This window comes from Haliotis rufescens, unplaced genomic scaffold (genome assembly GCF_023055435.1).
Source record: "Haliotis rufescens isolate VD_foot unplaced genomic scaffold, xgHalRufe1.0.p SCAF_6, whole genome shotgun sequence".
Lineage (NCBI taxonomy): Eukaryota > Metazoa > Mollusca > Gastropoda > Lepetellida > Haliotidae > Haliotis > Haliotis rufescens.
Window position 1 is genome coordinate 44,347,336 of NW_025964334.1, and position 26,174 is coordinate 44,373,509.

General features: G+C 41.3%; 1 protein-coding gene across 2 annotated transcripts in view; it reads left to right on the forward strand.

Moving 5' to 3' along the window:
* LOC124120074 (soluble guanylate cyclase 88E-like) overlaps positions 1–13,844 on the forward strand; it is a 55,614-nt gene extending 41,770 nt beyond the window's left edge. For both annotated transcript variants that reach the window (XM_048386430.1, XM_046482811.2), the window contains 9 exons: positions 6,521–6,650; positions 6,886–6,985; positions 7,945–8,074; positions 8,269–8,415; positions 9,469–9,615; positions 10,819–10,975; positions 12,328–12,437; positions 12,672–12,761; positions 12,901–13,844. In XM_048386430.1, the coding sequence (XP_048242387.1) occupies positions 6,521–6,650; positions 6,886–6,985; positions 7,945–8,074; positions 8,269–8,415; positions 9,469–9,615; positions 10,819–10,975; positions 12,328–12,437; positions 12,672–12,761; positions 12,901–13,362 (1,473 nt within the window). In that variant the 3' untranslated portion in view covers positions 13,363–13,844. The remainder of the gene's footprint in view (positions 1–6,520; positions 6,651–6,885; positions 6,986–7,944; positions 8,075–8,268; positions 8,416–9,468; positions 9,616–10,818; positions 10,976–12,327; positions 12,438–12,671; positions 12,762–12,900) is intronic.
* Positions 13,845–26,174: the final 12,330 nt, after the last annotated feature.

Genomic DNA, 26,174 nt, shown 5'->3' on the forward strand with positions numbered 1-26,174 from the left:
TGATCCTTGTATATGGTACGGTTGAACCGATAGTGTGTGCCTTTGGCAGATTTTGACTGTACAATGCCTGGTGCAATGCTTACCCTTGTATCAAGTACGGTTGAGTCGATAGCGTATGTGCCTTTGGCAGGCGTTGACTGTGCAATGTCTCGTGCAATGCTTACCCTTGTATCAAGTGTGGTTGAGTCGATAGTGTATGTGCCTTTGGCAGGTGTTGACTGTGCAATGTCTGGTGCAATGCTGACCCTTGTATCAAGTACGGTTGATCCGATAGTGTGTGCCTTTGGCAGGTGTTGACTGTACAATGTCTGGTGCAATGCTGATCCTTGTATCAAGAACGGTTGAGCCAATAGTGTGTGCTTTTGGCAGGTGTTGACTGTACAATGTCTGGTGCAATGCTGAGAAATGCGTCAGGCAGGGAAACGTGGGATTTGCTGACCCTTGTATCAAGTACGGTTCAGTCGATAGTGTGTGACTTTCGCAGGTGTTGACTGTACAATGTCTGGTGCAATGCTGACCCTTGTATCAAGAACGGTTGAGCCGATAGTGTGTGCCTTTGGCAGGTGTTGACTGTACAATGTCTGGTGCAATGCTGACCCTTCTATCAAGTACAGTTGAACCTATAGTGTGTGCCTTTGGCAGGTGTTGACTGTACACTGTCTGGTGAAATGCTGACCCTTGTATCAAGTACGGTTGAGCCGATAGTGTGCCTTTGGCAGGTGTTGACTGTACAATGTCTGGTGCAATGCGGACCCTTGTATCAAGTACGGTTGAACCGATAGAGTGTGCCTTTGGCAGGTGTTGACTGTACAATGTCTGGTGCAATGCTGACCCTTGTACCAAGTACGGTTGAGCCGATAGTGTATGTGCCTTTGGCAGGTGTTGACTGTACAATGTCTGGTGCAATGCTGACCCTTGTATCAAGTACGGTTGAACCTATAGTGTGTGCCTTTGGCAGGTGTTGACTGTACAATGTCTGGTGCAATGCTGACCCTTGTATCAAGTACGGTTGAACCGATAGTGTGTGCCTTTGGCAGGTGTTGACTGTACAATGTCTGGTGCAATGCTGATCCTTGTATCAAGAACGGTTGAGCCAATAGTGTATGTGCCTTTGGCAGGTGTTGACTGTACAATGTCTGGTGCAATGCTGAGAAATGCGTCTGGCAGGGAAACGTGGGATTTGCTGACCCTTGTATCAAGTACGGTTCAGTCGATAGTGTGTGCCTTTCGCAGGTGTTGACTGTACAATGTCTGGTGCAATGCTGACCCTTGTATCAAGAACGGTTGAGCCGATAGTGTGTGCCTTTGGCAGGTGTTGACTGTACAATGTCTGGTGCAATGCTGACCCTTGTATCAAGTACAGTTGAACCTATAGTGTGTGCCTTTGGCAGGTGTTGACTGTACACTGTCTGGTGAAATGCTGACCCTTGTATCAAGTACGGTTGAGCCGATAGTGTGCCTTTGGCAGGTGTTGACTGTACAATGTCTGGTGCAATGCGGACCCTTGTATCAAGTACGGTTGAACCGATAGAGTGTGCCTTTGGCAGGTGTTGACTGTACAATGTCAGCTGCAATGCTGACCCTTGTACCAAGTACGGTTGAGGCGATAGTGTATGTGCCTTTGGCAGGCGTTGACTGTACAATGTCTGGTGCAATGCTGATCCTTGTATCAAGTACGGTTGAGTCGATAGTGTATGTGCCTTTGGCAGGTGTTGACTGTACAATGTCTGGTGCAATGCTGATCCTTGTATCAAGTACGGTTGAGTCGATAGCATATGTGCCTTTGGCAGGTGTTGACTGTACAATGTCTGGTGCAATGCTGATCCTTGTATCAAGTACGGTTGAGTCGATAGTGTATGTGTCTTTCGCAGATTTTGACTGTACAATGCCTGGTGCAATGCTTACCCTTGTATCAAGTGTGGTTGAGTCGATAGTGTATGTGCCTTTGGCAGGTGTTGTACAGTTGCCTTTGGCAGGTGTTGACTGTACAATGTCTGGTGCAATGGTGATCCTTGTATCAAGTACGGTTGAATCGATAGTGTATGTGCCTTTGGCAGGTGTTGACTGTACAATGTCTGGTGCAATGTTGATCCTTGTATATGGTACGGTTGAGTCGATAGTGTATGTGCCTTTGGCAGGTTTGACTGTACAATGTCTGGTGCAATGTTTATCATTGTATATGGTACGGTTGAGCCGATAGTGTATGTGCCTTTGGCAGGTTTGACTGTACAATGTCTGGTGCAATGTTTATCATTGTGAATGGTACGGTTGAGCCGATAGTGTCTGTGCCTTTGGCAGGTGTTGACTGTTCAATGTCTGGTGCAATGCTGATCCTTGTATCAAGTACGGTTGAGCCGATCGTGTATGTGCCTTTGGCAGGTGTTGACTGTACAATGTCTGGTGCAATGATTACCCTTGTATCAAGTGTGGTTGAGTCGATAGTGTATGTGCCTTTGGCAGGTGTTGACTGTACAATGTATGGTGTAATGCTGATCCTTGTATCAAGTACGGTCGAGTCGATAGTGTATGTGCCTTTGGCAGGTGTTGACTGTGCAGTGTCTGGTGCAATGTTGATCCTTGTATATGGTACGGTTGAGTCGATAGTGTATGTGCCTTTGGCAGGTGTTGACTGTACAGTGTCTGGTGCAATGTTGATCCTTGTATATGGTACGGTTGAGTCGATAGTGTATGTGCCTTTGGCAGGTTTGACTGTACAATGTCTGGTGCAATGTTGATCATTGTATATGGTACGGTTGAGCCGATAGTGTATGTGCCTTTGGCAGGTGTTGACTGTACAATGTCTGGTGCTATGTTGATCCTTGTATATGGTACGGTTGAGTCGATAGTGTATGTGCCTTTGGCAGGTTTGACTGTACAATGTCTGGTGCAATGTTGATCATTGTATATGGTACGGTTGAGCCGATAGTGTATGTGCCTTTGGCAGGTGTTGACTGTACAATGTCTGGTGCAATGGTGATTCTTGTATCAAGTACGGTTGAGCTGATAGTATGTGCCTTTGGCAGGTGTTGACTGTGCAATGTCTGGTGCAATGCTGATCCTTGTATCAAGTACGGTTGAGTCGATAGTGTATGTGCCTTTGGCAGGCGTTGACTTTACAATGTCTGGTGCAATGCTGATCCTTGTATCAAGTACGGTTGAGTCGATAGTGTATGTGCCTTTGGCAGGTGTTGACTGTACAATGTCTGGTGCAATGCTGATCCTTGTATCAAGTACGGTTGAGTCGATAGTATATGTGCCTTTGGCAGGTGTTGACTGTACAATGTCTCGTGCAATGCTGATCCTTGTATCAAGTACGGTTGAGTCGATAGTGTATTTGCCTTTGGCAGGTGTTGACTGTACAATGTCTGGTGCAATGCTGATCCTTGTAACTAGTACGGTTGAGTCGATAGTGTATGTGCCTTTGGCAAGTGTTGACTGTACACTGTCTGGTGCAATGCTGATCCTTGTATATGGTACGGTTGAGTCGATAGTGTATGTGTCTTTCGCAGATTTTGACTGTACAATGCCTGGTGCAATGCTTACGCTTGTATCAAGTGTGGTTGAGTCGATAGTGTATGTGCCTTTGGCAGGTGTTGTACAGTTGCCTTTGGCAGGTGTTGACTGTACAATGTCTGGTGCAATGGTGATCCTTGTATATGGTACGGTTGAGTCGATAGTGTATGTGCCTTTGGCATGTGTTGACTGTACAATGTCTGGTGCAATGCTGATCCTTGTATATGGTACAGTTGAGTCGATAGTGTATGTGCCTTTGGCAGGTGGTGACTGTACAATCTCTGGTGCTATGTTGATCCTTGTATCAAGTACGGTTGAATCGATAGTGTATGTGCCTTTGGCAGGTGTTGACTGTACAATGTCTGGTGCAATGCTGATCCTTGTATCAAGTACGGTTGAGTCGATAGTGTATGTGCCTTTGGCAAGTGTTGACTGTACAATGTCTGGTGCAATGCTTACCCTTGTATCAAGTACGGTTGAGTCGATAGTGTATGTGCCTTTGGCAGGTGTTGACTGTACAATGTCTGGTGCAATGCTGATCCTTGTATATGGTACGGTTGAGTCGATAGTGTATGTGCCTTTGGCAGGTGTTGACTGTGCAATGTCTGGTGCAATGCTGATCCTTGTATATGGTACGTTTGAGTCGATAGTGTATGTGCCTTTGGCAGATTTTGACTGTACAATGCCTGGTGCAATGCTTACCCTTGTATCAAGTACGGTTGAGTCGATAGCGTATGTGCCTTTGGCAGGTGTTGACTGTGCAATGTCTGGTGCAATGCTTACCCTTGTATCAAGTGTGGTTGAGTCGATAGTGTATGTGCCTTTGGCAGGCGTTGACTGTACAATGTCTGGTGCAATGCTGATCCTTGTATCAAGTACGGTTGAGTCGATAGTGTATGTGCCTTGTGCAGGTGTTGACTGTACAATGTCTGGTGCAATGTTGATCCTTGTATCAAGTACGGTTGAGTCGATAGTGTATGTGCCTTTGGCAGGTGTTGACTGTGCAATGTCTGGTGCAATGCTTACCCTTGTATCAAGTGTGGTTGTGTCGATAGTGTATGTGCCTTTGGCAGGTGTTGACTGTACAATGTCTGGTGCAATGCTTACCCTTTGTATCAAGTGTGGTTGAGTCGATAGTGTATGTGCCTTTGGCAGGTGTTGACTGTGCAATGTCTGGTGCAATGCTGATCCTTGTATATGGTACAGTTGAGTCGATAGTGTATGTGCCTTTGGCAGGTGTTGACTGTGCAATGTCTGGTGTAATGTTGATCCTTGTATATGGAACGGGTGAGCCGATAGTGTATGTGACTTTGACAGGTGTTGACTGTACAATGTCTGGTGCAATGCTGATCCTTGTATCAAGTACGGTTGAGTCGATAGTGTATGTGCCTTTGGCAGGTGTTGACTGTACAATGTCTGGTGCAATGCTGATCCTTGTATATAGAGTGCTAGCAATGAAGTGGTAAACATGTATGTTTGACGCTAAATGAAGGCATTGCAGTGTATAGTGTATAGTGTATTGTGTGTTGTGTTGAGTCTGTAGTGTGTAGTGTACTGTGTATAGTGTATAGTGTGTATTGGTAGTGTATAATGTATAGTGTACAGTGAATAGTGTACAGTGTGTCGGTAGTGTACAGTGTACAGTGTGTTGGTAGTGTACAATGTACAGTGTATGTCATATTCAACTGATCCCCAGTGAAGCCCGAGGTGTGTCCCGCCGCGACAGGAGCGGATACAGTTTTTTTGCTGGGAGAGGGGGTGCACATTTTCATAAAAAATCCAACAAAATCCACAGCTTTTCCAGAAGAGTACATGGATTGTGGTTTAAGATTTTTTTTCCATTTACCGTTGTACGTCAACTCTTAAAAAAGCTTGATGCAAGGAGTGCAGAGGAACTCGTTATTAGACAGTTGTAATATACGGCCCGGTACAGTATTAGAGACGTCTCTTTACTTACACTGTCCCAGCATCGTATGTTACACAAACTGACCAAAACCATGCTCCTGTGCAGAATTTAGGTCACAAATATATACCATGACGCCATTTAGATCCAAACCACAATCACATCATTTTGAAATATCGGCCATTTAAAACTTTGAGGCCCGAAAGAAGTAACTTTCAAAAGTATCTTGTCACATCCTTGGCAACATCTGAGAACCTTTGGTGTTTTGTACATAACTCTTTGTGAATGTTTGAGAAAGGGGATTATTTACACTGGTAGTCTATATTATACATGTTTGGTCCATTGTTGGACTATCCCTAAGTTACATCATTATAAACAAACAGAGATTTTATTGAAACCACAATTAATCATGACTTGATTTATTATGAATCCCATTTTTGTTTTGAATGCCATAATGAACCAAACGTAGTAATATTTGGCTGGCATATATACTTTATGACACCAGTGGATGGTTCTCTTTGACATTGCTACGTTGATACCTTAGGGCTGAGGGTTGTAGTGAGTTGTTGCCAGTCACACGTGGCTGCACTCACGTGTGCCTTGTGCAAGTTCTTACCATGTCTTGAAAGTTCATCTACTGCCATCATGATATTGCTGCTAACAAAGTACTCAGGGCAACAACAAGTGAAGGTTCCACTGTTAAAGTTAGGTCTGGTAAGGGTTGTGCGTAGATCAGTATTCCGACGGACACTGTTCTTATCCTCTTTTACGTAGTTTTCAAACAAAGTAGGATTAAAACATCTGTTTGATTTCAAATTAATAAAGTGCTCCATTTACTCATTCATGTTTAGAGGAGGGGGGTGGGTGCGCACCGCACCTCCTTCTAAATCCGCCCCTGCGCGACGTCGCTTTAGCGGGACTATATGCGCAAAAAAACGGAAGAAAACATTACAATTCGTACCGCTTTCTCATGTGGATCTTTAGGTTTTACTTCTTATGTTTTTCCTTGAATTTTTCAACCGCCAACATGACATACTAGTATACAGAACGTCATGAATTACTCGCTCACTGAAACGTGAATACCAAAGTCAGATTTTGTTATAGATCATGGCGCACACGAACAACGTATTTGAGCTGATTTCCCTCAAATCTGTGAGAAGACGAACACAAGGCAGCAACTTCGACAGCGCAGACGATAGCTCCATTATCACCGAAGATGAGAAGAAAGATTTAGGTAAAGAAATGGAACCGCAAAATGTACAAATACACCTTGGAGTAAACAATGTCCTCATCTACTCATGATGCGTTTCGAAACAGATTGTAGGCCACAAAAATGATATCGTTGAAATGTGTTTTTTTTAAAATATCTTGAAATATCTTCCCCCAAAACATCAAATGGTCGGTCCCTAATTACTTAATTACTCATTATTATCTGTTAATATATCATCAATACACTGCCTCTCTTTCAGACCAGAAGTCTTTGGACGAGGATTCCCACTGTCTCCACCTGAAGGGCCAGATGATGTACATGTGTGAATGGGATTGCATCATGTTCCTGGGCACACCTATGTAAGCCTTCATTCCGCAGTTACTTCAATTTTGTGTCAGGGCTGGCGATCAGCAACTTAGTCCCGCGTCTTGTACAGTCCCAGTGTACATATTGTCAGTCATGTCGGCTGTCTGTCTGTCTGTCTGTCTGTCTGTCTGTAACACACAATGTCTAATTACCAGTCATTGAGCTCCCCTGGCTGAAGTGAGCTTGTTTCGTGGTGCGTCGTCCGTCGTCCGTCATGAACATTATAAATACATTTGCTTGTTCGACATATCCTCTGAAACTACCGGGCCTATGAAGCTGAAACTTTGTATGAATGGATTGGCGTGATAACAGATTTTTGACACGATTTTATGCATGGCCGGCCATATCGACAATGTCAGTTTTTCCCCGTTTGCAACCATTTCCGCTTGTGTCATTACCCAAGTTGATATGTAGCCAGTATATGCAATAACATATGATACGTTTTGTGCGACCGTTGACCTTCACGTACCCCAGTTTAACCAGTGCTATTACATGTTCTACTCTTCTAAAAGTACTGTAAGGTCTTTGTGCAGGAATGATCCCAAATATGGTCTATAAACAGTGTTTACAGAATTCCGATCCGGGCTGGATGAATAACTTCAATATTTAGGATATGACTAGCACCCCACCACACCACACCACACCACACCACACCACGCCTTGCCAAGCCACGCCACGCCACGCCACACCACATACATTGTACATACTTTGCAGAGAGAAGACATGTGGAACGGACAGTGACAACAGTGCCTTAGTACAAAGCAGTTGTGTATATAGTGCGACTTTATAGTCACAGTTACGTCTTACGTCTAAGAATGTTTCCTCACACACTATGACATTAAGAAACTGTGTTGTTAAACTCTATGTGACTATTATTGTCATGACTTCACATTTCTGCAGGTACGCTTTCGCACAATGTTACCGCTATGATGCCCTGATCGTTATGTTACAGCATGGACAGTCTGGACGATATGTTTAACGTTGGTCTGTACATCAATGATCTCAGCATGCACGACTCCAGCAGGGACCTAGTACTGGCGGGGACACAACAGTCCGCAGAGCTCAAGCTGGCTCTTGATCAGGTAACACCTTCACCCGCACAATCTGCTACACTAAAACTGCTTTATTAGACAAGGAAAAGAACACTATATATTACCGCCATCTGGCAGGACACACAACATGGGCATCAAAATAAAGTTGTGGGTTTCATTTGAGATTGTTTCTGTTTACCGTTTAGAGTCTGACTGTGAAAGTATCGTCGATGTTTTGAATTCAGGAACAAGAGAAGAGCCGGCTCTTGGAGGAGAGCATGCTGAAGTTAGATGCTGAGATGAAGAGAACAGATGCATTGCTGTACCAAATGATACCGAAACCTGTTGCTGACAGACTGAGGAAGGGTGAGCCATCAGTCAACACGTGTGAGGTGAGTTCTCACTCAGTACATGTAAGGTGAGATCTCAGTTAATGTGAGATGAGTTCTCAGTACATGTATGAATGAATTGGCGTGATTACAGATTTTCGACACGATTTTATGCATGGCCGGCCATATCGACAATGTCAGTTTTTCACAGTTTGCAACCATTTCCGCTTGTGTCATTACCCAAGTTGATATGTAGCCAGTATATGCAATAACATATGATACAGTTTAACCATTGCTATTACATGTTCTACTCTTCTAAAAGTACTGTAAGGTCTTTGTGCAGGAATGATCTCACATGGCGGGACACAACAGTCCGCAGAGCTCAAGCTGGCTCTAGATCAGGTAACACCTTCACCCGCACAATCTGCTACACTAAAACTGCTTTATTAGACAAGGAAAAGAACACTATATATTACCGCCATCTGGCAGGACACACAACATGGGCATCAGTCAACACGTGTGAGATGAGCTAAACAGTACATGTGAGATGAGTTCTCAGTACATGTAAGTCGGGTTCTCAGTTCGTGGAAGTTGAGATCTTATTATGTTGGAAGTGATTTGTGAGGGCGTACGGGGTTAGGTTTTTTAACGTGTGAGGTGAGTTCTCGGTCAGTACTTGTGAAATACATTTCACTCAGTTCATGTGAGGTAAGTTGTCAGACAAGTGCATGCAAGGTGACAGCTTGCGGATCGCGTGAAGTGTGTTTCGGTTAGAAATTGTACAGTAAAATATTGCTCAATACGTGCGAATTGTGTTCTCAGCCAACACGTGTAATCTGAGCTCTTAGTACCCTTGAGATCTCAGTGCGTATAAAACCACATCTAAGTCAGGGCGTGTGTGAGTTCTCAGTTAGCTCTTATGATATCGTATGGGGTAATCTATATGACAGCAGATGATGGCCTGATATGTATTAGAGATAGATATCCCTATCAACCAGTACTACGAGGTGTGTTCTGATACCCTAGTGTATATGTGACGAGCCAAACTATCACGTACTTGCTGTTCTCAACGACCGGAAGAAATGACCATGAATAAGTAAAGTGCTCACATTTCAGGTTTTCGACAATGTAACAATCCTGTTCAGCGACGTGGTTGGGTTCACCACCATCTGCAGCCAGATTACACCCATGGAGGTTGTCTCCATGCTCAACGCCATGTACACAAAATTTGATAAATTGAGTGAAGAACACAGGGTTTACAAGGTAATTTCTGAAAGCATCACAGGTACAAACACAGACTTATATGCCCAAGATGGTTTAAACCGTATGTTAGTTTTTGTGATTCGTGTACAGGTTCAAACCCTGGGCATGGTGTTCGGTCAGAAAGCAAAAAGCAAAAAACGAACAAAGATATTTCATAGTGATCTGCATTTGCTTACCTTTCACTACAACATCATTATTTTCTATTTTTAAGCCAACATTTTTCGCCCCATGGTTTTTGCGGGAGGAGTGTGACCTCCAGTATCCTACGCTTGTTGTGAAGGACTCGGCGTCATGACGCTCGACTGAGGCCGAATAATGTGTATCTTGCTTCCAGTCGCAGACTCGAAAAGCTTTCTAATATAACTGGAACTATCTCATTGAAATAAGATCTTAGTTCTCGCTACCGCTAAACAAAGATCTGAGGACATCCCATTAGGGGTCACGTCAGAACGACCTTTCATCCGACCAATATGACTGCCGCTTACCCAATCATGAAAGTGACATTCGGAATGTGATTTCTGATCATGCAACCTCGAAAATTTAACACGGGGTATTCCGAACGATAGCTACGGGCTTAACGACTGAATCCATACAATCTAGACCAACCAGAATGTTCTTTTGTTCAGGTTTCAAATTTTTAATCGAGAATTTGTCAAAATATGTTTCGAAGCGAGGTCTCCAATTTGATATTAGTGCCGTGAAGCACGAGAAAGCTGCCTTGCAATTGGCTAACGTCGACTTCTTGTCAGTCATTCCATTAGTCGGTCAAAGTTTGCGCAAGGTCGGTCTGACGTGACCCGTAATGGGATGTCCTCAGATCTTTGTTTAGTGGCAGAGAGAACTAAAATCTGATTTTAATGAGATTGTAACTGGAATAATGTGGCGTTAAATAACATTTATTCGTCTTGACTCGAATATCGAAATGCCGCCATGATCTGTTTCTTTTCTCGACGTTAAACATCATGCACTTACATTTATTTGCAATTAAATATGGATACTTACATTATGTATTCAATCATCACCTCGGTCTGCTATTTGGACTTGTTATATATGTTATAATGCAGGTAAACGTCCGTCCTATGTGGCACCATATATTATATATATATATTCTGCGTATTACGTAACTTGATTCTCTCTGAACAAAAGAAGCTTCAGCTGGAAGCATGGTAGATGAATGCGGTCTGCTCTCTGATATGACCACAGGTTGAGACGATCGGCGACGCCTACATGGTGGTGTCGGGAGCGCCTACTGTGACCAAGTACCACGGACTGCAGATCTGTGACATGGCCCTAGGGATGCTGGACTCCATGTGGGACCTGAAGGACCCATCCACTGGAGGGAACATGAAGATCAGGGTCGGTGAGTACATTGACTGGGTAGGACTTATACAAGTGCAGAATACACAACTACAACCGCTGCCACTGCAGGTCGATATGGGGGTAGAGTGTGTGACCGGAGATCGGAAGGTCGGTGGGTCGATCCCTGGCCGCGTCATACCAACAGACTTTAAAATATTGTATTACCCACGTGGTGAAGATACAGGTGTAAGATACTAAATCCGTACGTTAAACTTGTGTCGTACAAGGATGACCCCGATTTAATCCTTTTGGCTGGAGGAACGTGACCTCTGTCACACCGGAACTTCTGTTTTCATTCATAAATAAAATCTCGAGACGTCATTCACTTTTACAACCACAATCTCATGAAAGCAAGAGACATTTACACACACTTTATTAAACCAAACAAAATATAGTCACACGAATCCAAATCGATATGCGTTCTCTCGCTCGGGAAATACAAGAATTCTGACAATCATTTCGTAAGATCAGTATGACACACATGCTCGTATAGTAATCTCTATTAACAATTCTCACTCAAACAGTTTTGTTTTCTTGAAATATGTGAGGCGGTGGTGTAGCCTACTGGTTAAAGCGTTGGCTCATCACGCCGATGACCCGGGTTCGATTCCCCACATGGGTACAATGTGTGAAGCCAATTTCTGGTGTCTTCCGACATGAAATTACTGGAATGTTACTAAAAGCGGCGTAAAACCATACTCACTCACTCACTCTCTCACTCTTGACCTACGCCCAGTAAGATGTTTTCGTTGACATGGCTAGGAAGCTTTGCATTACAAATCAGCAGTAAGTCACCAGTCGCATATCATGTATCTTTCATGATTAACAATAGAGAATCATCAAATCAGTCCTGGACAATTTAACGTATAGACATCCTCTCAACAAATACCATGAGTTTCCGCATGAGTTGCCACATCGGAAGTCTTGATCTACGTTTATATTCATTAGTAAATAAATCAGGATTAAGACAATATCACCATGCAAGACACTATCACCATGCCTTAACTGTCATTGTATTGGGTAATTGTTTCTGAGACAATGTAGAAATCTAGTAGAACAGTTATCTGTGCAAAAACTGCATTTACAACAGAGAAAAGGTTTCAATGTCCACTAGCGGGAAAACATGTTTCTGAGGACAAGTGTATACACATGGGGCACGTTGTATAAAGAAGTTCGCCACCCGCGGTATATTGATACACTGGTATTGCTTTACCCAGTGTTCAAGTGAACCTGAATGTCTCGAAACTGTCTTTGCGGAGGATAGCACGAGTGCTTCAGTAAATCTTTATTTGATATATATCTTAGGTTCATGTGGTCCCCAAGAGCGTCTGTTAATCAAGTTGTATGTTCTAGGTATCCACACCGGCACTACTGTAGCCGGGGTAGTGGGCATCAAGATGCCGAGGTACTGTCTGTTTGGTGACACTGTCAACACAGCATCAAGGATGGAGACAAGTGGAGAGGTGAGAATGTGTCTGTTTGTGAATCAGGCATACACGTTAACTAACATGGCCACATGGTCCAATAATCAACTCCTGAACACGTTTGCGAGAACTGTTCGCGCACGTGTTATATGTTTGTAACAATAAAATACGTAGAACATTGTTTACTTCAGTTTTCAATGTTTTCAGGCATAACAATTTAATTTATTTTAGTAAGATATCAAGTGTGAAAGAGTATTTTCTTGACTGTTCAAGGCAATGAAGATTCACATCAGCGAGACAACGAAGAAGGAGCTGGAGCCGTATCCGTACCAGGTAGAAGAGAGGGGCAGCATCCAGGTGAAGGTAAGTCACTGCATCTTTCACATTCTAAAATAATGTCATTCACTTTCGCATCATATCATCATTATTGTCATTGAAACTTGGAACATGCAGATGTGATTAGAGATCACGTTCGTTTATTTCGAAATGTGTTTGTTTCCAGGGTAAAGGTTCCATCCTGTCCTTCTGGCTATTGAGCAGGGACACGTCGCGTGAAGGTTCTGGTCCCAGGTGTCCCTTTACAACCTACCTCGAGGATGAAATGAAGAAGATCAACAAAGAAACACACAGTGCAGACGGTACGAGGTCCGTCTACTCACCAGTTTCCTTTGAAGATATTCCCAAGAGTACCTTTAATTCACCAGTACATGCAGAGACATATGGTACAGCCAAGATCATTAATACTCTCAATAACAATGAAGCGAATAAAACTGTTGTATATGTGGAATCGCGGGATGAAAGTCCCAAAAAGAATCAAGATTCTCGAGACACATACTCTAAACCGAAAGATGTTGGTATGATAAAAAATACCCTCCACCAGTCCAACCGACCTCCGAGTGTCAACAGCCGGGGAAAGAAAGAGGAGTCAGAAAAGCCCAAAAGTCAGACTTGTTGTATTGTCTAACTAGGTTTAGTGACAGTGGCACAATCATCCCGAGACACGCTGCCCCGGGACCATCGTGTTTGTTTCCCTGTCTCATAAAGGACTAGTGCATTGTGACTCTCTGAACGTGGCTTAAGGAACGCTCCACCTCAGAGACTGACACAAAGTGACATTTGACATTGTACATATTGACATTTTATGGGGCTAAATTTCACAACTAGATCTACTTATAGATCACCCATCTTTGATATTGATTGTGAAAATAATACATGTACTTGATGTCCAGCTTACTTAGTTGAATGTCTATTGGCAAGTCATGAATGTTTATAAAGTGAATAGATTTAAACATACTTAGAATTATGTACACTCGGTCAAGTCTGTAATGTGGCTATTGACAAAAGGCGGGATATACGTGGAATCCAAATCACGAAATGTTTGTGAATGATGTCACTCTAACGGATAATGTAGAATCGGGGGATGAGTGCTTAAACATAGCTCGCACAAAGGGGGGAGGGGGGTGGGAGGGGTGGGCTGATCATATTCACAATGTTATTTTTTCTGACATGTGTTAACTGATAATCTAAGTAGCAAAAAAGCAACTTGTCATGAAACTGACAAACCAGGGACTGACCTTGTAAACAGAAACCCTGCTCTAAGAAAGTCCCTCACACCACGGTGACTTATCATGTAAACTAAAACAAACAGACGATCATGATCACGATATTGATCATGTAAACCGAAAAAGCAGTGAAAAGCCGATACTGATCACGTAAACTGAACAAAGGATATGAAAGCTAGTTCTGATCACATTAACTGAAAAGGGAAGGGAAAGTGGGAACTGATGATGTCAACTGAAAAAGCAGGGTATAGCGGGAACTGATGATGTCAACTGAAAAAGCAGAGGATAGCGGGTACTGAAAAGGGATCCGAATGCGGCATCACGAAAAGAGGGAAAGCAGGGATACGCGTGTTGATCACGTAAACTAAAGAAAACCAGGGGAAAGCTGATCACTATCAGTGCAAAAGGCGCCGAAAGCGGGTACTGATCACGTAATGTGAAAAAGCAAGAGAAAGCGCGTTGTGATTAAAAGTCAAAAAGAAAGGGCAAGATGGTACTGATCATATTTACTGACAACTTCGGGCTAGTTCATGTAAACTGACAAAGCGAGAACAGTTCATGTAAACTGACAAAGCGAGAACAGTTCATGTAAACTGACAAAGCGAGAACAGTTCATGTAAACTGACAAAGCGAGAACAGTTCATGTAAACTGACAAAGCGAGAACAGTTCATGTAAACTGACAAAGAGGGAAGAGTTGATGTAAAGTGACAAAGAGGGAACAGTTGATGTAAACCGACAAAGCGGGAACAGTTCATGTAAACTGAAAAAGCGGGAACAGTTGATGTAAACTGACAAAGCGAGAGCAGTTGATGTAAAGTGACAAAGAGGGAAGAGTTGATGTAAAGTGACAAAGAGGGAACAGTTAATGTAAAGTGACAAAGCACGAACAGTTCATGTAAAGTGACAAAGCACGAACAGTTGATGTAAAGTGACAAAGCGAGAACAGTTGATGTAAACTGACAAAGCGGGAACAGTAGATGTAAACTGACAAAGCGGGAACAGTTCATGTAAACTGACAAAGCGGGAACAGTTGATGTAAACTGACAAAGCGAGAGCAGTTGATGTAAAGTGACAAAGAGGGAAGAGTTGATGTAAAGTGACAAAGAGGGAACAGTTAATGTAAAGTGACAAAGCGGGAACAGTTGATGTAAAGTGACAAAGCGAGAACAGTTGATGTAAAGTGACAAAGCGAGAACAGTTGATGTAAAGTGACAAAGCGGGAACAGTTGATGTAAAGTGACAAAGCGAGAACAGTTGATGTAAAGTGACAAAGCGGCAACAGTTGATGTAAAGTGACAAAGCGGGGACAGTTGATTTAAAGTGGCAAAGCGGCAACAGTTGATGTAAAGTGACAAAGCGGCAACAGTTGATGTAAAGTGGCAAAGCGGCAACAGTTGATGTAAAGTGACAAAGCGGGAACAGTTAATGTAAAGTGACAAAGCGAGAACAGTTGATGTAAAGTGACAAAGCGGGAACAGTTGATGTAAAGTGACAAAGCGGGAACAGTTGATGTAAAGTGACAAAGCGGGAACAGTTGATGTAAAGTGACAAAGCGGGAACAGTTGATGTAAAGTGACAAAGCGAGAGCAGTTGATGTAAAGTGACAAAGCGGGAACAGTTGATGTAAAGTGACAAAGCGGGGACAGTTCATGTAAACTGACAAAGCGAGAACAGTTGATGTAAAGTGACAAAGCGGGAACAGTTGATGTAAAGTGACAAAGCGGGAACAGTTGATGTAAAGTGACAAAGCGAGAACAGTTGATGTAAAGTGACAAAGCGGGAACAGTTGATGTAAAGTGACAAAGCGGGAACAGTTCATGTAAACTGACAAAGCGAGAACAGTTGATGTAAAGTGACAAAGCGAGAACAGTTAATGTAAACTGACAAAGCGGGAACAGTTCATGTAAACTGAAAAAGCGGGAACAGTTGATGTAAAGTGACAAAGCGAGAGCAGTTGATGTAAAGTGACAAAGAGGGAAGAGTTGATGTAAAGTGACAAAGAGGGAACAGTTAATGTAAAGTGACAAAGCACGAACAGTTGATGTAAAGTGACAAAATAGGGGAAAGTTCTTGTACTCTTGCAAATTGGGAATAGTTCATTTAAAATTGACAACCTGGGGACTGATCAAGTAGACACAGATGGTTGAGCTTGGAATGAAATATACAAGAGCAAGAGGAATCGATGAGCTCCTGGGTGAGATCAAGTTGTATTAGAGAGACATATATGTCGGCTGCTTATTTAGGGGAATTAACAGAAAGACTAGTTCCGTCAGTACACACTGCACAAGTTCGAGAGAACCACAACATGATCTATTCAGAAAAACGCATGACTAAGAATGTCGTCAGTGTGTGACGTGATGACGTGAGTGCATACAACCTTTTACGTCGCATCAACGGTTCTGCGGATTTGCCATTGATTGAGATGGAACAGAATGATTTAAAGCAATTCAAAGATGGTTCCATGGAATACACAATCTTATCGTTACCCATGTTTCCACACTAACGTTCTGTGGCTCACTAGGCTGATACTGTATTGTTCACCATCTACAATGCAGGTCTTCGGACTCTTTCTCTGAAATAGCCTGCCACATTTGGCGAGACTGTTGTGTGTATGTTGCTTGCCTGAGAGATGGTTACGAAATATTGATCGCTTTAAATTTGGTTAATCATTGACCTAATCTACATCACAAATCACATGCGTCTCATTAGTCAATATATTTGATCATATTTGCACTCCATATAAACTATATTAGTGTTCACCCCCCAGAAAAAGTCCAACTATAGGTAAGTTTGAGGAACTAATCACACCATTTAGAACTTATCCTTGTGTGTTCTCTGTAACATCAAACCAAATACTCTCAGAAATCAATCTTAGAACATTTGGTAATGAACCCAATTATACCAGACTCAGTACCAAGTATATTAATGAAATGACATGCTTATAATGACGTTCGACTTCATAACAAATGTGTTTCGAATGTCTATTTAATGTTTTCCAATGCAATCAGCTTTGTCAATGTTAAGCAGTGGAACATGAAACGTGCTGTACCGCTGTGCAGTAAGATGGGAACGCGTCTGAATTGCATGTTGGTCGCGTTTTGTTGCGGGGCACCCAAGCGTCAATGGGCAGATATTTTCTTTGGTCAAAAGTAGGTCCGAGAGTTGAACACTGGTTGTCATGGAGATGACAGCCGCTACATTTTACCTATGCATCACATACATCAAATGAACACGTGTCTGTAGACCAGTGAAAAAACATTCATCCATGAATGTTGAAAATATTTCATAGAGAAAAAAATCATTATGAATATGTTTCACAGACCGGCGTATGCATGTTGTCTGGGTATTCCTGGATCACTGGTTGTTTGCACCCCTTCACAATATAGAGCTATGCAAGGCGTTGATAACCAGTGTCATGTACTTATCATTCTGAGAGAGCCTTCATCGAAACCAATGCATGTTAGCAGAATAATGTTTAAAAAATAGTAATAAATGTGAACTTTTTTGCGACGAGTAGGTGGACTTCTGATTTGTTGATTGGTCAAGACGTGCAGCAGATTTTTGTTTTCTAATGGCCATTATGAGGGCAAGGTATGGCTTCAGAATGGTGAGTGAGTGAGTATGGTTTTACGCCGCTTTTAGCAATATTCCAGCAATATCACGGCGGGGGACACCAGAAATGGGCATTGTACCCATGTCGGGAATCGAATCAGGGTCTTCGGCGTGACGAGCGAACGTTTTTACCACTAGGCTAGCCGACCGCCCCTTCAGAATGGTAAATCTCAGTATGCATATACCTGATTTCTACAATATACAGGGCGGTCACACTGGTCCGCGCAACTGAATCTTTCAACATTTGACATCCAGAGCCACAATGTTGCACATTCAAATGTGGCACGTTTGGGTAGTTGGGGGGATTCTATGTCAACGTCACCCAGATGTTGATATTGACTCCTCCAGGAAAGTATAACATGTAACACTAGTGTCACAACTATCCAGGAGGCCGGCCGGCCAGGTGTTCACGTGGGGCAGAAGGTTAAGATGCTGCTTTTGTATGACTTTAGTTTTTTTAAGTATCTGGTTTGTATTCCTGACATAAAACGACCAATGTATAGTCTATATTATTGACCAGATTTATTCATCAATATATTGTTATTGTTCATATTATGTTTGTTGAACTCTCTTCTGTGATATATGATAATCGTATGTGTGAACTAAACATCGCAAACTTATCACAACTTGTAAAAGACACACATTGAAGTTGACTATTTAAAATTGAAGAACATTTTGGAAATATACTGAATAGAGTTCTGTCATTCTTGATTGTCTTGAATGTTGGAATTCGGGCCTATCTTTAGAAATTAGTACCAAAAAGATGCAAACACGTCACAATACCCTGTGACGTAATTTTATGAAATTTTCATGCCCTCTCTTTTGATATAACAATCCCAACGTGGTGGGCTCGAGTCCGAGGGATTTCCTATAAAACTGGTTACATGTCCCATTGACAGATGGCCAGTGACATAGCGGTGTAGTCACTCTGTCATTCATAAACACATTCTTTATTTGAAAAATAAATGCTGCCAAGGAATAATGTTAAGGTTACGAGATTCATCCTGTTGAACGGGTAGCTTAGTATAATAGAGTATATGTGACCTTGTTGTTATGTACCTACCCCTTTGTTAGCAGTAAACTCTTGGATGAGTGGCGTGTAATTATTTGTGCTGGAGCCATTATTGTCCTGTATTTCTTATACTATTCATTTTCTGCCATTTACTGTTTCTGTGTACAAAATTTACTAACGTGTTTATAATCGCACTGGCTTACTTTTGAATCTTTTAGTAAGTGATACAGTAAGTTCCTGAATTTCAGTAAATTGAGGTTGTCGGCCTGTATATACATGTACTCACATAGAATTTAATGTAAACAATTTCTGTGTTTAAAACCTATTTTGCTCGGTGAGAAAATTCTCTCCACATTGTGCGAAGAATTGATGTTTACACAAATTGAATTTTAGTTGTTGGTTTTTGCATTGACAATTCGAATAAAGAAATAAATGCACAGTTTCGGTAGATTTATTGCAAATGATTTTCACAACTTTGAAGGTTTTCTGTCTATAAATCTTCAAAGATCTGATTTCTTTTAATCTTTTCCAGCTGTTCCGCCATATAATAGTAAATAGGCAATAACTCTTTTGAAAATAGTCCCAAAATTCTCCTATGAATTTGCAGAAATTTATATTAGGAATTAAATTCAGAAAAGGGTTATTTAATACTTTTACTCCTATCAAATGGTGATTAATATGTGGACGAGCAAGAATACATCAATTTCACTTGTTTTTATACATTGTTTTACCATATAATTTTGAGCAGTTAAAAGTTAAGACGATTTACGGAATGGCTTTATAAACTTTGTTATCAAATCAGATTGCAGCACACCCTCCGATTCCTTTTACAATGTTATTATAGATATCTAGCTGATAATGTATTGTGCTACATTCAAATCGTCATATCATATGATCTGGTTACTGTTCAAGGATGCAATCATTCATACGATTTCGTCGTTAAACTGTTTACTGCCACTGTTCGCTTACACAAACACGCACGCACGCACGCATAAACAATTTGTAATTTAAAAGGGCATGTAATAAGATAAATTAGATTATTAATTGTTCATGAGATTGAATCAAATAACTTTTGTTGATTTTTTTATGTGATAGATGAGTACACAACTAATCGTACATGTGAATTAAGCATAGCGTCTTATCACAACTTGTAAAAAGCATACATTGAAGTCGACAATTGAAAATTGCAGAACAACTTGCAAATAGATTGTAGTGACAGAGTTATGTCATTCCTGATTGTCTTGGAAGTTGGAATTCTGGCCTATCCTTAGAATTCAGTACAGTAAAGATTACAAACACAGCACAATACTATGTGACGTAATTTATAATATTTTGTTGCAATATAGCCCAGCAAAATATGTACATCCCCCACACACACCTCCCCCACACACCCTTCCTCCATCCTCCATTCATGAGGGGAGGACTGGCTGTACCTACATACGAGCGGCAAGAGGGCGATTCGATGCCGATTAAACATGACTTGTTTCTACTCCATTTCCGTAGTGCTGTTTGGATGCCTATTTGTAATCACAAAATTCTTGTCAGCTTCCAACGCAAGTCTTCTATCACTTTTTTAGTTTTAGTGGTGTACTTTTCTACTGCAAACCTAATTTTGTGTTTGAATATAGTTTATTGATTATTCATTAATCTTGTGTGGTCAGTTACTGATTTCACAACTTATTTCTCGACATAGGTTTAATTTGGAATCACCTTGTACCAGACATCAGGGGCTCTTGCGGGAGCTGAGTCCTTTTGACAAAAATGCTACATTTTAATTAAAACAGTTCAGCTCTAAATTTGCCATTGTCCATCCTACCCTCGTTGCTTTACACAGGTGAAATTCGTATCTGTTATGTGGGGTCTTTTGTGGTGAAATTTGCTGAGTTTGCTCAGATTGAAGGTATTGCGAAACATAAATTACCCCTTCCCAAATAATACAAATTCCTTTGATATGACTAAAAATATCAGATCAGTCCCTCCTTTTCAAGAGAATGAAGTTGACAATGTCTTTCTTTTGCAGTTTGAAAAGGTGGCAATGAGTTTGAAATGACCAAAAGACTATTGGGTAGTGTTATTGCAAAGGTCATTGAAACCAATGCTCAAGAAGGCTATACAGCACTATCAGGAAGTCAAATTATGATGAGATTAAAATGGTTATTTTGAAGGCTTATAGGCAAACATTTAGGCATTTAATGAAAAAGGGGTAATGCTACTTAATTTGCGTTTTCTTGGGAAGAGAAGACTTCGTGTTTGATGTGTGTTGCTTATCGAAGGATGCTGTCAGTTGAAGAATCCTATTTCAGGCGTAAGGGTATTTTAGGCAGTATGCGTACTCTCTCAGGAAATGTGAGGTTAATTTCAGAACAGGTCAGTCAGGTAATTCAGGTCGGCTAATTCTGATCAGACAGTTTTGAACCCTTGCACGTTGAATAGTTAATTCCCTAAGAAATCAGATACGCAATTAGTTTGATGTAGGTATTGCCGAAAGCCACGTCATTTATTTCCTGATTGCTGAAAGGCGAAAGATAAATCACTGTCCGTTTGTGAATGTCAAGTCGAAGGCTATTCCTAATGTCATTTACACTGAGGAGGAATATGTTTGCATTGTTCTGTTTCCAAAGTCTGCTGTTCTTGAGAAGGCGTACTTGCCTTTTAATTCCAGATTTTTGTCCTTCATGTGCTGTGACTCGTTCTATGGCTGACAAAATCTCCGGGGAGATTTCAAATGAGATCACTTATAATCTTGCTGCTACTTTCATGGATCAGTCTTCAGGTTAACTTATCTTCAAATGAGAGTACTTTTGAGCGATAATGCTCATTTTCCGGGGGCTGACCTAAGGCGCCGTAATTCGCTGTGCAGAGTTGCGTTCCTTGGGCATGCTAGAAACCCGGTTCGCCCCGATTATGTTTCTAGGTTTGTCAGCACTTGTCAGGGTTTCACCGAAGCGGTAAACGTCTGAGACCTGCATCATTTCGGGCTTTCTTCCCAAATTGAGCTGACTCGCCGCGATATAACTGGAATACTGTTAAAAGCGGCGTTAAACCCAACTCACTCACTCACTCACTGCACTCTCTCGAACACAGCTCATTTCTTCATGAGTGATCTTCCTGAATTTTACTGGAAGAGTGATTTCTTTTAATGAGGTTGCCAAGTTTGGCTAGTTTGCATAAGGGTATGTCACAGTCATGTAATAACAGGGGGTACGAAAACCTAATCAGAAATGTATCCTGCACCTTTGAAGCCCACACCGGCATTTGAGGAAACATTCACTCAGGTCATTATTGATTGTTTTGGTCCCTTGCCTGAACACAGTTTGATAATCAGCATGTGTTGACAACCATGTGTGCTTTAAACAGATTCCAGGATGATATTCCATTGAGAACAATTACTTCAACTGACATCGTTAAGGCTTTACACCATGGTTGGCTCATCTAAAGTAGTTCAGTCTGATCAAGAGTAAATTTTCATGTCAAGATTGTTTCAGCGGGTCATGTACGAGTTGGAGTGAGTGAGTATAGTTTTACGCCGCTTTTAGCAATATTCCAGCAATATCACGGCGGGGCACACCAGAAATGGGCTTCACACATTGTACCCATATCAGGAATTGAACCCGGGTCTTCGGTGTGACGAGCGAACGCTTTAACCACTAGGCTACCCGACCGCCCCTGTACGAGTTGGAAATCAAGCAGGTTAAATCTCTCATCATGATATCATTGGAGATATTTCAACGGACTCTGAAAATAGAAGCAGGATTTACTGTTTTGAGTTAAACGAAGGCATTCATTTGTTGTTGTTTGCAGTTATGAAGTCAGTTCAGGAATCAGGATGGTTCAGCATCTTTGAGTTTGTGCTTGTTAAAGTTAAAACATTTAGAAGAGCAGTGGCTTAATGACCAATCAGATTTGAATTAACTAGACTATATGTCTACTTTCTGAAGAAGACTTCTGAGGCCCACTAAAGTTACCAGGGAAAGTTTGTTAAAGGAATGACAGCCAACTATCACAAACATTCCAAAGATAGAGTTTTGGTGTTATTACCCGGCCCTGCTCAACCTTTTAAGGCTCGATACAATGGGTCCTACTGTGACTGACATGACAGTTAATGAAACGTATTACAGGCAACCAAATGTATCTATTGAATATGATAAAGGAATAGCTTGACATGTCTGAAAATGTGCCACTAAAAGTTGTTTCTACTGTCTCTCCTGTTGGGAGTCCGATGAGTGCAATTCTGAATTTACCAGTGAGCATGTGAATTTTGATGATTTGTGTGAGAAGGTCAACCCTCGACTGAAACCGTTTGAGGTATTAAACAATCTTGATGCGAAATTACCTGATCTTATTCCAGAACAACAGAAACGGTTGAGATTTACGAGTGTGTCCATTTGTTCCAGGATGTGCCTAGTCGTATCGCTTTATGTAGTGATGACCTAGATGTAGTGATGACCTAGATGTAGGTGATGACATAAAACCCCTTCAGTTAGAGCATCGCTGGCAAAATGTCAAATATATGTAGGAGGACGACATAATCGAACCAAGTTGCACGTGCCCAGGTCTTTATTTACACGTGCATAGGTGTTTAAACAGATGAAACGATAAGGTTTATTCTTCTCTGCCAGTAAGTTAATAGTTACAAACCTTCACCTTGAGGTTCATGTTGGATGAACACTCGAGTCCGCGCATTGTACACATCGGCGTATGTACTAAAGTGTTCATCTAACTTGAACCTTTATGCCTCGGTTAACAAAATATACTACATCCCTGTTGTGCAATAGAAAATTGGGGGAGAATTGTGAAGCTTCAGTAATGTTAAATCCGATAGCAGCTTGGTTCAGATGTACATCCGATGTAGTCAGATAGTCTTGAAATATCATGGCTAGAACATCATACAGATTTCTATCTACGCGGAAGTTAATTTGAGGGTGATAGTTAGACGTCTTTACCTGCTTTATATTTAAAGCGTCTAGTGTTTGGTTTACTATATACATTTGATTCCAATTCATTAATGTCTAGACTATTGTCATGGATGTTAATCTCTGTCACTAGTTACATCTTCAGCAACCCAAGCTTGCCGTAAAAAGTGACGATGCTCGTAAGAGACGACTAGCGGGATCGCTGTCTTGGTTGATGCATGTCATCGTATCCCAATTGCGTAGATGCTCAGGATATCAATCACTGTATTGTCTGGTCTAGACCCGATTATTTACAGACCGCCGTCATATACCTGGAATATTAGTGAGTGTGGTGTTAAAGAACAAACAAAACATCTTTGATCCTAACCTATAAGAGGGCTTAAGTATTCATTTACCACTTACCAAGGTTGTATGTTTGTAGTCTACAAAGGTGTTTCTAACAAGTATTCTACCATTGTGTACCCTCAATTTCTAAGAAATGACTTGTTGAGTACAAACAGTGCAAATATGAAACATATATCTTTGGACTCAGTTTCGAGGGGTTTTGTCAACTTCTTTTAGAAAAAAATATTTGTTACATTTATGACTACCTTTAACCCCTTTTCAGAATGCTCTGAGATAGATGACCTTTGTCATGTGTAATTACGCATTTCAAGAGAACACAGTTTTCAAAGCGCTTTTGTCGTCATGGTTGAATGGAGATAAACTTACTGTGTTTTGAAATTTGATGTTGTCACACTGTAGAGTAGAAACCTCTTATTTTCACATTTGAAACCTCGCGCTAAAGCGCTTAGTCCCAAATTAAAATAAGACTACTCCACGGGGGGACGACATCAACTTTTAAGACACAGAAGATTTATCTACTAATTTTATTTATTTACAGTAGTCTGTTTTAATGGTGGTCGTCTAATATCTGTAGTGCATAATGAATAAGCACAGGCTTCCTTTTCTAATGTGGACAAGCGGGCTTGAGTACAGATAATATATTGGGTTTTTTGTATGAATTCTCCGTCACAATCACAAATCTATGTTAGACATGCCCCTATGCAACTATTACTTGCATCAGTACACAATACAGAATACTTGTTTATGTCAGGCTATGCTAAAAGTGGAACAATTGTCAAACTATCTTTCAAAAAGTCAAGTGTTTTTTTACACTCATCTGTCTATCTGGACTTTTTAGTTAGTTCTATTACTGGTTCTGCAATGTTTGAATTTTAGAATGAAACTAATGAAATGAAATGAAGCGAGACTCTTAGAATATCAAATACTATCTGTATGTTTGCTATGTTCTTCTATTGCCGAAAAAAATATATATATCATCTGAGTATGCAATTGCTAATGCACCTAAATCATATAGTACAATTATGTCTTTCTCGTCAATCAAAACAGTTGCCCGACTTTAATTCTGGAGAGTTAAGGTACTGTGACTTTAATATCCAATAGAGCTAAATGTCATCGATTACTGCTGATGGTTGGGAAATACAGAAACATTTAGATCCATCACGCTGTCTACCACTACAATAACTCCAAGGTGACTTTCAAATCTTAATTGTCTTTGCATCTAGCATTTCATCTATTGGCTATCGACTACCTTTCTTTTGTTACGACGAATTCAGTCTAAGCCATCTTATCTGTGTTTGTATGACCTAATCCCATGTCACTGCTCGCGAACAAGCCATTAATTTTGTCCCTATATTCCGATGGCGCCTCTACATCGCTAAGGAGATCGGATATCGGTATCAGATTTACTTTCTGTCGTGTGTCACTAAATTCTGTTCTAAAAACTCTCTACTTACATCTACTCCCACATGAAGCTAACACGCCGTGTTATAACTGGAATATTGTTCAAAGTGGCATTGTACCAAACTCACTCCATCTACTGTCATACACGACCTGTTCATTTCATAGGAACTTTCTCGTGGGCTTCCTCTGTGAAAGTGGTCCTAGCTTAAATCCTGTTGTAGGGATCCACTTTCTGCATCTCCAGCAAAGCCTTGTGTCCTCTTGGTTACCTGTCCAGCGGTTTGGTGTTTTGCGATCAGCTGAATCTCTTTGCCACCTGTCATCCTTCGTGCACGAAAGTGATCAATTTCCATGGATTCATGATCCTGGTCTCCAAACACCTGCCACAAGCCTGCTATTGGGACTAAGCAGGAAGTACTTCCTTTTGGGGGTTTTCCCTCATGGCAACAGTGTGGGAGTTATCCCTCATGACCCTCTTTTATAATAATCATCTGCATATGCCAATCTACAATAAATCTTCTAATTGACGCTTCCAATATCGCTTACCACATGCTTTCTCTGCTAAATTGAACGTGTGCTCAGCAAATAGCTTAAGTTTCTATCTTGGCATTTGTCTGAATTTTCTCAAAAGCAGGCTGAGAGAATCAGTAGCCTCAACAAACCGATTTGTTAATTCTGCCTCACGATGGTCCACATTGCCTGAGGGTGATCACCAAGGTAACGTTGTATACAATCGCTCACTCGATCCTTATTTGATAGATATGCAGCCATCGAAATCCTATCTACTGCCAAATTTGTCAACAAGATATTTCTCTAAATTCTTTCAATTTACCCTGTTCTCCATCAAAGGACCCGATCACATATTTTCAGACCAGCGATTTCTCCTTTTAAAATGGTTAAACCCAAATATACTTATCAATGTAGGGCGCT